Genomic DNA, 13,900 nt, shown 5'->3' with positions numbered 1-13,900 from the left:
AGAGCTTGAAGATAATGTATGATAGTGAAACAATGCAATTAAATTGAACATCATTATTTCTATGCAACTATAAAGTCAAATTGTGATTTGTTGATATGGGCTATACAAATATATAATAATGGTGCATCATAGCCACTGCTTCTGAATGAGCATGTGTGTTGCATGTGTAGACTGTATTTGTGTGTGTGTGTGTGTGTGCTCTGTTTTGCTGACTCATCCCTGGTGGCAACTGTCCTGTCAGTGACCACAGACAGGGCGCTGAGGGTGCAAGGATACAGGGGCCGGCTCCCTCAGGGGCAGCAGAGCTTTCAGTGTGTGAGTGAGTGTCAGCTGCCAGCAGCAGTTTGTGCTGAGAGAACAGAGGAGAGAAGTGTCTTCTCTCATCCATCAGCAAAAACCTCTGCACCACTGTGGTGCCTGTATGTTCATGCACACGATATCACCACGCTGGACAATTGTATGTGTGATTTACTCACAGATACTCTGTGTTAACTTTCAAAGCATCAACTGAAGTTAATAAGTTGTGGGAAAAACAGTATATACATAACATATAGAAAACAAATGTGTATGAGAACTTTTTGGAGATTTGTCCATTTAGTTTAAAAAAAAATTGTTTTCCAGTTTTAATCCAGAATTACAAAACTACTTAACTAATTTCCATGAAATTTGAGGAGTGCAGCATCACCCAGGGAAGGTCCCATTGAATTTTGGCGCATCTCCGGATAAGGGTGCGGAACCAGACTTTTTTCTTCCACTTTCTTACACGTTGCGAGAGGGCGTTTTTTAAACATGTTGGTTGACTTTTCAGAGAATGATTTATGGATCTTGTTGATGTTTTAGCGGCTGATGTTTATGAGTGTGTGCAACATTGTGCTGAGCCAAATAAAAATCTGGATCTAGTGAATTCAAATGTGGTCTGGTGAGGGGACTGTTGGGCTTTGGAAGAGGTATGTGCTCTACTGAGTGACATTCTACTTTATTTGTTTATTTGATATCTTCAGAATCCCTGATTGTTAAGAGCCAAGCTAATTGTGTGTACAGTGTTGTAATTTAAATGCAAATGAACAACTATGAACTTAACTAACTAACTAATATGAATTTAAAAGGTAGTGGCTACAGCTGATGATTGTGATATAATTATTTTTGGAATAGAAAGACATAGAAAAAAAGCCAGCTTGATGCCATCTGTGGTACTTTGAGCTAAAAGATGCCTCTTCTGTAATATCTTCATGGTCTTTTGATGTCAATAATTTTACTGCTGCCAGCTATGAATTTACTGGACCTGAAATTCAAAAGGAGGTGGTATTAGTGTATAATTTAAGATATATGCTGTTAAATAACAACCTTCCTCTTCATGGTTTTTGGTTGTATAACAATAGTTATACAACCAGATAATATCTCACTGATAGGATCTTCATTTACCCCTAAAGCAGGACTTTATCAAGTAATTTATAAAAGGACACTGTTGGAGGTGCAGAACTGAAGTCAACATTGTTCTCCCACATCTCCTCTCACTGTTTTTACCCTACTGCTGAGTAAAAATGACGCATGGTGTGCCACAGAGCCAGCTCTGTTATGACTGTGTCAGATACATGCGATTTCAAGCTATGCTCTTTTACCCAGCATTCTTCTATGAAGCGCCTGAATTGATCTTTACTCGGGAAATCGTGTTAGAGCAAGTCCGAGTTAGGAGTATGTGTTGTGAGTCAGGGAGGTGACGGGAGGAGAGCGCTGCTGGCAGAATCCAGAGGAAACAGGAGCTAGGTGAAGGAGTCGGATGACGCCTGAAGTGGAGAGCATGAAGACACGGTGGCTGAGCTGACGTGGCTCTGCAGACCGCGGTATTAACATCCCGATGGCTGCTTCCAAAGGCCTTACTCAGCATCTTTTTGTTTTTCCTTTCATGACCGAACTGATGGTGTGCTCATTTTCCTGCTGATGAAACGTCCAACTATTGACAGAAACCCTTTCAACTGTGGAAAATACAAACCAAAATTATGTTGAGGATAGTGTTGTAACCACTGAGGGGAACGCTGATGGAAACTTTAAAATCAGGCTTCTGCACCACTTTATCCAGATACTGGAGGTAAAAAAGACATACTAATGCAAACAAGCAAAACTCTGTTGGCTCACCCAACATGTGGCATTTATTGTACCGATATAAAATATCAATTTAAATGCTATTTACCACTGCCACTGTGCTAGTCAGCAATTATTTATAAGCTTAGGATTCTAACTTGTGTGCAAGACACACTACAGTGTGTAAAGAAAACAGAAAGACAAGTTGTTCCAGTAACAAACAGTGTTGACTTTCATGAAGGTTTTCCAAGGTCTTTGCTTTGTCTGAGACTAAAGATTCAAGATACTGTCACACCCGTGGTGAAAGAGTGAAAGAAATTTCTGCAAAGCTCGATTGAAAAAAGTAAGTTCGGAATTAAAAAATAAAGTAAATGATTAATAAAGACAGAACAACAATAATATAAAATATACATGAATAGAGTAGAATAGAGTATTCTACTCTACTCTACTATTCTTCTTTAGAGTATTCTACTCTAAAATATAATGTATTTACAAAATATAATGTATTTACAAAATATAATGTACAATAAAATAAAATATTGCAGTCATTCTATTTAATTTAGTTGAATATTGCACAAGGTTAATTATACAGCTTTTTATTCCTGTGGTTTCTGTATCACACACAGGGTTTAGCGTGCACTTATCACCTCATACAATCTTATTCTTTTTCGATTAATACTCTTTTCCTCAGAAATAAATACAATCCTTCTCCAATCAGTTTATAAGAGCTAACTGCATATATTTGTCAATCATTTCCTTATTATTTACCTGACAGATGGCCACCAACCACTTAGTGAATGTTCAGGTGATGTAACTGTACATCTAAGTTATTTCAGAAATGTTTGTGAAGAGATTTCTTGTAGTTCAGGGAAATTTAATGTTTTTAGAACAGCTGCCTTGATTCACAAGTGTGGTCGTGACCAAAAGGTTGCTAGTTCAAATGTGAGCATTGTTTACACTTGGGTGAATAAAGACAACAAAAAAAAAAACAATCAACACCCAACAACAGCAAGTGGCTTCTCCGTTCAATATAAGGAAGGGCTCTTGCTTAATGTTTTTTCACCCTGGCAGTAATTATCCCAACCCTGATGACTTGCATGAACTTGTTATAGCTTAGGAAATCAGTTTGGAACTCCTCAATACACTGCACCATTTTAATTAACACTCAAAGCAAGGTTGAGTGTTCAAGAGTCCTATCTTGTGTGGAGTTTGATTTTTCTCCAAGTGTCTTGAAGGGGTTCCTTGTGTTGCTCCAGTTTTCTCCCACTGTGTTAATACTTCCAGTTTATTTGGTGACCCTCAATTGCCTTGTGAATGGCTGTCTTGGTGGCCCCGTTAGGCTACATCCATACTACTACCTTTTTTGTTTGAAAACGGCTTATGGGACCACTTGCATGCACTCAGCCGATGCCGATGTACACAGATTGATAGCTAGGAAAGAATAATTTCCTAAGCATGTAAGCAGTTGTATCATTGTAAAATACAGAATTTACCGGCACAACAGCTGTTAGCAAACACAACGGGGTCAACAACGCTTTTTATTGATTATCCATGTTGAGTTCTACACTGGTAGCCGAGGCTAATGCCAGTTGTTTTCTTCCGGAAGAGGTTATGTGATAGGAGTGTGATGAATCAGCAAAGGCTAAATTGTTACCGAAAAGACCCAATCAGCAAGTGGTTGTGAGTGTCTACGTTTTTGTTTCTAAACATCACTGTTTCTGCCCATCTAGACTAAAACTTTGCCCCAGAGTTTTCAAACTAAAACAGGGCCAGCAGCGTTTTTAAACTTCCCCTGTTTTAGCAGCTCTAAAACTTCAGAGAAGTGTAGATGACGGGTGTATCCGTAGCAAAGTTTATGCATTTTCAAGCAAAAACTGAGTAGTATGGATGTAGCGTTAGTTCATGTGTTGGGTCAGGGAGTCCAGTGAACGTGGAAAGATTGGGTAAGATATCTAAACAATAGAAATGGAATTATGGTATTTTCGAGTCGAAACCGGTGTGTTATGTCTGTTCTGAGTGACTCCTAAAGTGTCTCTGCTTTTACTTACCTGTTCTACTGCCTCTGGGCTGCAGATTTATCTATTTGTCAAAACAGCCACTTTCCATCATTGTGCATCAGTTGTGTCCGTGCCCGCAGCTTGTGATCTAATCAGGTGGTTCCTCCCAGCCTGTCAGTGTGTGTTTGTCCAGAATAAAAGGGCATCTGGCTTTATTGTACGTCACCTCAGCCTTCTGTGTCATGGAGAAGTTTCCACCTTCGTGTTCTCCTGTGACGACAAGCAGGGATCTTATCTCTGCTCTGCCTGGAAGACCTCTCCCTCATAATCTCAGCAGGACAATGGCGCTAAATTGAGAGAGCAATTAACATGTGACTGCTTATCTTTTATCGGCTGTGTGGCACATGAAGAGGCTGAATTATTTATGTGCATTACGTGTTTTGACATTTCAAATCTTTATGGAAAGTGGATGTGATTTATGTCACCATAGAGACTGAGTGTGTTTGTAGGGTCTGAGGCCTGATCAACGTGAGGATCAGCTGTGTCACTTCATGACTTATAGCGTTTGTAATATTGTGTTTCTGCTGCTTCATATTAAGAAAAAGAATCCTAAGCACATTTTTATCCCTTATTCTTGAATAAACACAAACAAAATATGTACCACACAAGTAATGGATGTTTACTCAAAAATAACAGTGACATTTGGGAAGAATTCAAACCCGAAATATTCTTCGCCATCTAAAGTGGATATGGCACATTTGCTAGCAACATTTGGGTGGTTGCGGGGGAGCATGAGGTAGAGTGAGTTGTCCATTAACCATAAGATTAGTGGTTTGATCCCCAGCACCTCCAGGATGTGGGCTAGTGTCCCTGGGCGAGATACCCAACAGTTGTGCCGGCAGTGTGTGTGTCTGAGTGTGTCTTAATGTGTGCGTGAATTGGTGAATGTGACTTGTATTTAGTGTTTTAAATGGTCAATAAGACCATAACAGAAAAGTGTGATATAAATATAGTCCATTTGCCTGCTTACCCATCCAGCACCTTGTGAATTAACTCCAATATTTACTCCCACATTAGCTCTGTCCTTTGTTTAAACCTACCTGGCTCTTTAGCAGCTGATTGCTCCTCTATGTCCACCAGTTAGTTTTTATATTTGTCTGTGTGCTGTGTGTTGCATGCTGCAGCTTTGTTATTGAATACTTAGCTAGAGTGAAAAAAACATACAACTGTCGTCTGTAAAACTAAAACAATCAGCTGAAAGACACTAAAAACATTCTGTAGATGTTGAACTTCAGAACAAGGTGAAAATAGTTATTTGGTTCAATGCCACATGAGACTCATAGTCATTTTCTACCTTTGTTATTATAAAAATATTGATAAGTACAGCTAACGTTTTAACATTGAAACCTAAATTGAGGCACCACTTGCTGCATCAGCAGCCTTATAATAGCACTCCATGTATTTTTACATAAAATTTTAACTTTCTAGAAACAAATGCAAATATGAAATCATGCTGAAATTTCATGAGTTGTTTGCACAGGTTGGTACAGGTTCCACATATTTTTTGAGATCTATAAATTTATATTTTTCAAACAGAAGATTCAGTCTGTCATCACTTTGTCTTGTGTGGGATTAAACATCTACCAAAACAGCATTTTTCCAGCTTCTTATCTCCATAATTGGATGCATTTCCTGTAAGGATGTTGGGGCAAGGCACATCAGACAGTTTGAATGTCTAAACCCATGGGTTTAGTTTACGGAAAGAAGACGGGCTCATTTAGCATTGGGGGTATTTTACTAATTAAAAATGTAATTTACATTCCTGATGCAACTTGCTGCTTTCCAGAAAGAAAAAAAAGAGGCTTTGAAATGCAAATGAGATGCTAATGTTTTTTTGTGTAAATTATGAATTTCTCATTTTGATGCAAAGCCCAAACTGGTGTGATACTTAAAGATGATTGCTGCACTCTGTCTTTTATTTTAGCAGTAATTTGTCTCATCTGAGTTTATCACCTCACAGTGACAAAGGCGCCCTCATGCTTTGTTTTTCCATAAGTCAGTGTTGATGATGTCATCTGAGTTAGTACGGCCTTTTCGTACTGTTGGTTCCTGTTTTAGCAACTTGCACTGCTTCAACACCCCCACCCGAGCAGACACACACACACACACACACCTTGCCAACCTCTCTTGGCTATTACGACATTCCTCTGTGTCTCTGTCCAACCTGTGTGCTTAAAATAGGTGTAATCTAGGTTAATGTTCAATTGGAAAACTTTCGCATTTCAGGAAATAAGCTCATTTGTTTCACATCTGAGAGTCAGATGAGAGGGATGGTACTGCTCACACATCTGTACACTTCATATGAAGCTAGATATAGCAGGTGAATAGCTGAACTTAGCATTCAGACTGGTAGCACGGCCCTCTGAAGCTTACTGATTAACATGCTGTCTCGTTGTGTTTACTCTGTAAACCAACAGTTGGGATATGGTCCCGAGTTAATGATATAGTATGGCTTGATAGATTCAGAAATCTCACCACAGATATAATTGCATTCAATTATGTAACTGTAATCTTTAGTTTATTTTCTATCCACTCTTATCTTGCAAGAAACGAAGTCCTTAAAGAAAAGCTGAGGAAAACTGCTGTCATCTGAGGTACAGTGTCAGCGTACAGGCTGCTGTGCATAAAAAAAAGTTTATTCTGTTTTGTTAATAACATGCACAATAGACCATACTCAATAATTTGTCAACTTGATTTAAAAAGTTAAAACTCTACTTTCTAAATCTGCACAATGGATTGTCACATTGGCTCGTCTATCCATCATCTGAGACCAGACTGATAAACGGGAAACAATATAAACCAAACTACAGTATTTGAACATTCAGAAATGGCCGAAGGACTTCTTGACTTGTTGGCAATGTATCATCCTGGGACCCCACTCAAGCTGCTGCTCCTTTTTGCTTTTTATATCATTATTTAGTTCTTTAAATTATAATGATATTGTATAGTATAGTAGTATAGTATAGTATAAAAAATAACAAGGCCTTACAATTCCGTGCTCCATCTAGAGTTTTGCACATGAATTAAAAAAGAAACTTACTCTTACATGCTTATCTGCCATGTGTACTAATATGTTTATTTATTAGTCTGTATGGTCTGTATTTAAAAAGTGCTTTTTTAGTTTTGATGACCACTCAAAGCACTTTACAGTTTATGTACTTTAAATAAATTGCACTTTTAGCTCAAGTGGGATTGTGGGCCTCACTAACTTGTGTAATCCACTGAAACTAAAGGTAGAACATTTTAAACTGTGCTGTTTTTTTTTGTGTGTAAGAAATTAATAGAAATGACGTTTGTGCTGTTTTCCAGGCTGCATGCTGTGTTTTGGCCAATCAAACTTCTTCCGCTTCAACCACCCTGAAGAAGCCTTCAGAATGAAGAGCATGATGCCCCAGGGAGGAAGTGTCTCCACGGGGGACTACAGAATATGTGCAGGTAATGCATCAGGCACTAATGTGCATCCTTATATTACACCCATTAATTTGCGTGTTTTACTGTATTTTTCTGCCTGTTTTCACTCAATAGCTACACCCTTTTCCACCTAAAAAAAGAAACACCAGGCCCAGTGTGAAACAAAGACACACTGAGTTTTTGTCACATTAATAAGAAAGAGCATTTCTCCTCCTGATTTCTGGTTTCGGTTTGGCCTTATATGGATGAATGGCTGACATTGTTTCGGAGGCGAACAGGTTGGTGGTGAGGTGGAGCAGCAGGGTTGTTCATTTTATAGGTGGCTGCTTGCACTGCAGTAAACCCTGAGCATTTTACCCTTTTTTATAGCTGGGATAGAGTGGAGGTAGCAGCAGCTGTTAACACTATACAAGTGTATTCATTTGTTGATAAACAGGCAGTGGTGGATCTAGGATTTTTCTAAATCAGGGGCCATAAAGGGGCCACAATTTACGCAGAGGGGCCAATTATATGTCCAACATCCATGCACATTTCCTGATTCATTAATGTTGACATTTAAGTCATTCCTTGTTTACTGTTAGCTCTATAGCTTTGAGCAAAGCCACACATCACTGAATATATATTTTTTAATTGTTCCTTGTGGACATTGTGTTTTCAAAGACAAATATTTTTAACAATTGGTCATACTTATTGTTGGTATTGTTATTTTTTTTAAAGACTACTGACTGGACAGGGGCTCTTCAAGGGGCCAATGCTATTCCAGCTGCCACCCCTGAATTTGTCACTGTATACAGGACTGAGCCAATATATTGCTTTTGCACCTTGATTTCCTTTTCAGATTTAGCTTTTTTGTATTTTAGTTATTCTTTTTTGTATTTTTTATTAATAAGCTAAGTGAGTTTACACCACTATTGCTGTAAGATCTGCTTTTAGACATGGAAAAATGTCATTATTTTTAATGCCCCGAAATGGTTCTCTCTGAACATTTCTACATTAAACATGTTGAATATGTAATTACAGCTCTGCTACAAGAGCGTTAGTGTTGGTATCTGAATTTAAAATGCAGCACCCTTTGAACTCTGAAGCCTGAAGAGTGCCCAGCATGTTTTATGAGCATCTCATTCCTCTACGTCTCCAAGCAAAGTTTTTAGCTGTATGTATGCCTGCGTGTATTCTGAATATTCCTCCTCATAGGCTCACTACCATAAGTGTATCTTTTCTTGGCCAGCTCCACTAGCACGGATCTGCCATGGCATTGTGTCATTTCCCTCCTACTGTTGACGCTACCTGCTACCAGGGCACAACTACAGCGCGCAGGCATGATCGCCGGGTGCTGTGTCCTTCCTCTCCCGCTAATGAAAGCCTTCCGTTGTTTAGAAACCTACCATTTTCCTCAATTATGCATTCCTGAGTTGCATCCAGATGAAGACTGCTTATACCACTCCCATGATAAAGAGGGCATATCTGTCATATCTGCTTGGAGAGACTTTGAAATTACACTTGTTATCTGTGTATGGACTCGTTAACCAGAGTTTTGGCACGTACACTAGGCATGTACGTGAGTTGTCACGTGATAATGCGTTTGAATGCGTGTTAGTATGGGCTGAGATTAAATATGATACAGAGTGAAAGCACTTGTGTGCACAGTTTGAAACTGCTGTTCTCTATTGAACTTAGTGATATGGATGTAGCCTATAAGTGCCAAATCTGTTCAGTAAGATAGGAGATCAGGTAAAGGTCAGGTTTATTACACATTGGTTATGAGTATGAATTGGAAGGTGTCATGCACCATGAAGCCAGCAGCAAGTGAAGTTGGGAAAAGAGGAGCCAAAAAGTCCAGTCAGTTACTTCAAAATGATTAAGTGTGCAGACACCAGGCTGAAGTTGGTTTGATAATCACTAGCACGTGTTGTACCAAAGAGTCTGTATGTAGGTGAAGTTGGTGAGAAGTTTACGTTGACCCCCTGCATGTGTCAGTCTTATCAAATGTACACACCAGCTGTGATGAAGGTTAGGTGACTGGCACATAACGGTACATTTGCGTAAAAATTGCTTTTCTATTCTGCATCTGTCCTCCTCCTGTGTTCATTTGTCACACAGCTTTGTGGTGCCACACTACTTTCATGATGCCGGTCACGTTCACCTGTCTGTTGTTTGGTTTTGGTGAGCTTTGCCAGGTCAGTGACGAGTCCACTGACCAGCTGTCTCCAGCCAGCTGTCTTTCAGCTCCCACCTCTTCACTGATTGGACGTTTCCTGTGCCTCTCTGCCAGGCCAGCAGACGGCTTTGTGGCGCTGAGCTGTTTGCTTAAAGAGGCCGAGGGCTGGGGTTACAGTATCTTTCTCAGAAACTATTTATAAACCTCCAGTTCGTTCTACTGTCTGCCACCTCTGCCCCCTCCATCCCTGGGTTTCCCCTTCAGTTCCCTCTGCACCCCCCCACCTGCCTTCTATATGTTTGCTTCGTCCACCTTCTGTCTGTGATGTGACGGCTGTATCCGACACTGGCTGCTCGAAAGTGTGTGTTAAGCAGAGCTGCCGACAGAGCTGAACGTTTGGGATGCGGTTGATTGTTATTGTGGTTACTCTATTATTCATTATTCATTTTAGATTTTATTACGCAATAAAAACAACGGGAGCAATAATATAAATACAATACAATAGAATTTGATTATTTACAGGACAACAAGAGAAGTCTGTACCTTTTATTCCGTTTAGCTCCGCATTTGAATTTCAGCAGGTTAGGGTTATGGATTAATAAGGTCTCTATTTTAGGATGCATTTGTTTTGTTTTATTCAGAATTGTATATGAAAAAGCTCAGTATAGGTATGGTACATATAACCTATTAAATAATTGTTCTGCATTTTTTGTTTTTGACAGCACATATGACAGACTCTGTGAAAACTGAATGTTATTGTTTAGACTGTATCATATTTTATTTGATTATATTATAAACATGTGTTTAAATGGTGGCAGGATATAATTAACTCAGTTAACTCAAGTATTTTTATGTCACTCAATTTATGCTCAAATAAAGCTTTTTAAAATGTTCCATCTTGAACAACTACTGCAGTAAAAATCTTCTTACCCATACATAATAATTAACTTATACAACATATACAAGTATAGCAGTCACATTGCCATTTATTTGTTGCTTTATAAATACTTTTAATTTTGATACTTCAATTCCATTTTGTAGTAATACTTTTAATTTATGTGACATAATTAAAAAGTATTTTCCCTGCAGGAATTTCTCTTGAAACGAACTGTTAACTTCCTCCTCCCATAGTTTTGGTGCATGTCATAAAAAGGCCAGTGCTAAAAAAAATCAAAGAAGTTTACGGTCTAATAAAATATGGTTATGGCTTTAGTTGTTATTGTTGGCTGTGTGTGTGTGTGTACAGACAACTTCAAACAGATGCACTAAACACAGTGTTTTTAAATGAATTAACTTCCACAAAGAAAAAAACTGTTGTCGACAGAACTCGACCTCGGTTTTCTTCACAGTTTTCTCCCATTGGAAGTTGTTGGAATAAGACTTCCGTTCCTGTTTAAGCTAATGTTCTGTCCTGATGATCAGACCTTATTATAAAACAAGTAATTTAAAAAAGCCACTCATTGTCACTGAAGAAAATCAGTGAATGTCATTCATTGGTGGTCCAATAGCAGAATAACTCCTCCTGATGCATTGTTTTCAATGCAGTTGAAATACCAGCATAGTAAAATAATTATTTCAGAAAAAAACTTCTCATCTAGAATTTGGACATTAACAGAGAGCAGTCCACCGCTGACACAGTAAAGAGCTGTCAAAGTTCACAGCAGCCTGGAGAGGAAGCGCGACGTCAAGTCAACCAGGACACCGGGAGTAGGGCGATTTTACCTTCAAAATAAAAGACAACATCATTCATTTGATAGGAGCGGTCTATTTAAGAAAGGTATTCATTCTGGTGTCATGTTGTTCTTAAAATACAGTGTACAGTGTAGAGCCTGCCTACTATTACCTTTCATAACTCAAGTGACAGTGTTGGTATTTGACATAACGAAAATAAACTTATTCTCACACTGAAGACATCCCATTAACCCTGAATCTATTTTTGTTGTTCTCAGCGATGACACGAGGTTTACAGTAATATTTCCCGCGTGCACTTAAACGAGACCGCTGGTTTTACTTTGAAGGCCCTGGTGGGAAAAGCCGTGTTTTGTTTCCGGTAGCTTGACGGCAGAGGTACCGTGGGCAGCGGCGGTGCCTCAGCTCCCCAAGCCCCGGCTGAAACATCACCCTCGCCGGTGAATCTCCAAATCTCCCTCGGTGTGTGTGGAGCCAGGCGCGGCAGGGCTCCGTCACACCCCGGTGCGTCTGTCCGCGGTGTCCGGAGGATGTGGGCCTCAGTGGGCGGTCATGTTAGCAAGTGAAGCCCGCTGACACTGACCGGGTCGCAGTTGTGCTCCTTCATGTGAGTAACCCCGCTGCTCGGTGTGTGAGGGCGAGAGAAGTGATGAGGCACCGGCCACAAGACACAAGACCGTTCGCTTGTTGGTCCTGGAGGGTTGACACAGGTCTTCAATAAAACATGTGATCAAGTAGAAAAACACACATATGTTGGCTTGGACCGCAGAATCACAGTGTGAGGGAGGGAATGTGGGGGGACAGCAGAAGATCCACATGTTTGTGCATCGCAACAAGCTCTCACTGATGATGTCACCGATGCCGAACAGTAGATGTCATCGTGTTTAACCACATCTCTCATGTCGTGTCGTGTCAGACTCGCAGTTTTTACCGCCGTGCCAGCAAACGTCAAATTGCCCGATTTTCCAATGAGGTTTGGCATGGTGGACTCGGAGGCGATGACATCATTGCATGGGTTTTCCCTCAGCAAACGGATGCATTTATTTTTGTCGCCCCCTCCTCTGTACACCCCACCCCCCCAGATTTTTGACCCTGCACGTAATAACCCATCAGGGTTGTTGTCATTGAGATTCACGTGGAGCTCAACAGATGAAGCGTGTCTGTGTGATAGCCTGCAGACCATGATGCTCTATGATGCTCATGTGAATGTGTGCAGGTTTCATGAAGGCAGAGTCATCACAAGGGAGCAGGCAGCATCCATCTCTGCTGAACACAGCTGATGCATTATTTGTGCCTATTTTTTGCTGATGGGACGTCGCTCTCTGACGTCATCTCCACTAAGAGACAAAATTGACTTCTGTTTCTATTCTGGTCTGTTTTTTTGTGTTATCTTCTGCTTGACTCCGTTGTCATCTGTCTGATTTCTAATGTTATTACAACACCATTGAGCATGACAGCTCTATTCTTCTGTCGTCTCGCGTTACCTCCGTGTTCGCACTAATGACTCCACACTGCAATTATCCTCATGTTTCCATTGAAACAGACAACGAGTCAATTTACGCAGATTTCATTTAGCAGTAATAGAACCTGATCTGTGCTCTGATCCTTGCCTTAAGGCCACGCTGGTGAATCTCCCACGTGGCCATGTGTTTCTGTTGCAATAATCTACTATGCTGACATTAAAGAGAGACGGTTAAGATTAGATTATTCGGCCTGTGTCCTACGTTGCTTTCGGGCTTTACTGTAATTGGGTTACGCAGGCACATTTATCTCCTGATCCCTATCCATTGCACAGGCCTGTCTCTCAGTTCATCTCCTCGCTTCTGTCCTTCCCTCTTTCCTCACCACTAATCCCTTCTCTGCCCTTGTGATTGTCCGGATTCTACACTGGGCCAGGAAAGCATGGATATTTAGTGATGAAGTTTTCACAAGATTATGACTGGACGTGGAGGTTCTGAATTATCAAGCAAATTTGTTTCTGGAGAGGTCAGATACTTTTGCAGTGTGATTTCTGCACAGACACACAACCTAACCAAACAAGGGAATGTAGGAATGAAAGCAAAGCACTTTGTATTAGTTATGGAAAGATAAGGGGCAAAAACAGCAGCAAACATGAACAAATTTGCTTTGAATTGACAATAGTTAAACCAATATTGCAGTAACTCACTGTCAGAGTAAGAGTCATTGAGTCATACTTGTGCTAAGAGCTAAGGTGAGTTGTTAAGAGACCTGTGAGCAAAGTCTTTATTCTGGTGAATAAAGAGCAGACAGCAGACAGTAATGTTCCTACTGGTGAGAAAGTAAAATGCAGTGAAAGGCGGTATTACAGCCATGAGTCTCAATATTTAACACTCTCCAAATAGTAATGCTGTGACACACAATTTCCAATTCTGCAAAGTTATGACAGTGTCACTCAGTTAATCATCTGTTTTGCCAATTTTTGGGTAAACAGTAGAATTACACTGTTACACATTTCAGAGAAATCTCCTGGGAATATGGGCTTGAA

General features: G+C 40.0%; 1 protein-coding gene across 5 annotated transcripts in view; it reads left to right on the top strand.

Moving 5' to 3' along the window:
• The window catches only part of phldb1b (pleckstrin homology-like domain, family B, member 1b), a 105,820-nt gene that overhangs the window by 43,694 nt on the left and 48,226 nt on the right, over nt 1-13,900 (top strand). For all 5 annotated transcript variants that reach the window (XM_047339562.1, XM_047339563.1, XM_047339564.1 and 2 more), the window contains exon 5: nt 7,446-7,571. In XM_047339562.1, the coding sequence (XP_047195518.1) occupies nt 7,446-7,571 (126 nt within the window). The remainder of the gene's footprint in view (nt 1-7,445; nt 7,572-13,900) is intronic.

The sequence above is a fragment of the Hippoglossus stenolepis genome, chromosome 4, assembly GCF_022539355.2.
Source record: "Hippoglossus stenolepis isolate QCI-W04-F060 chromosome 4, HSTE1.2, whole genome shotgun sequence".
NCBI lineage: Eukaryota > Metazoa > Chordata > Actinopteri > Pleuronectiformes > Pleuronectidae > Hippoglossus > Hippoglossus stenolepis.
Note: the sequence above shows the minus strand (reverse complement) of the source record. Positions and strands in the feature narration are given on the sequence as shown.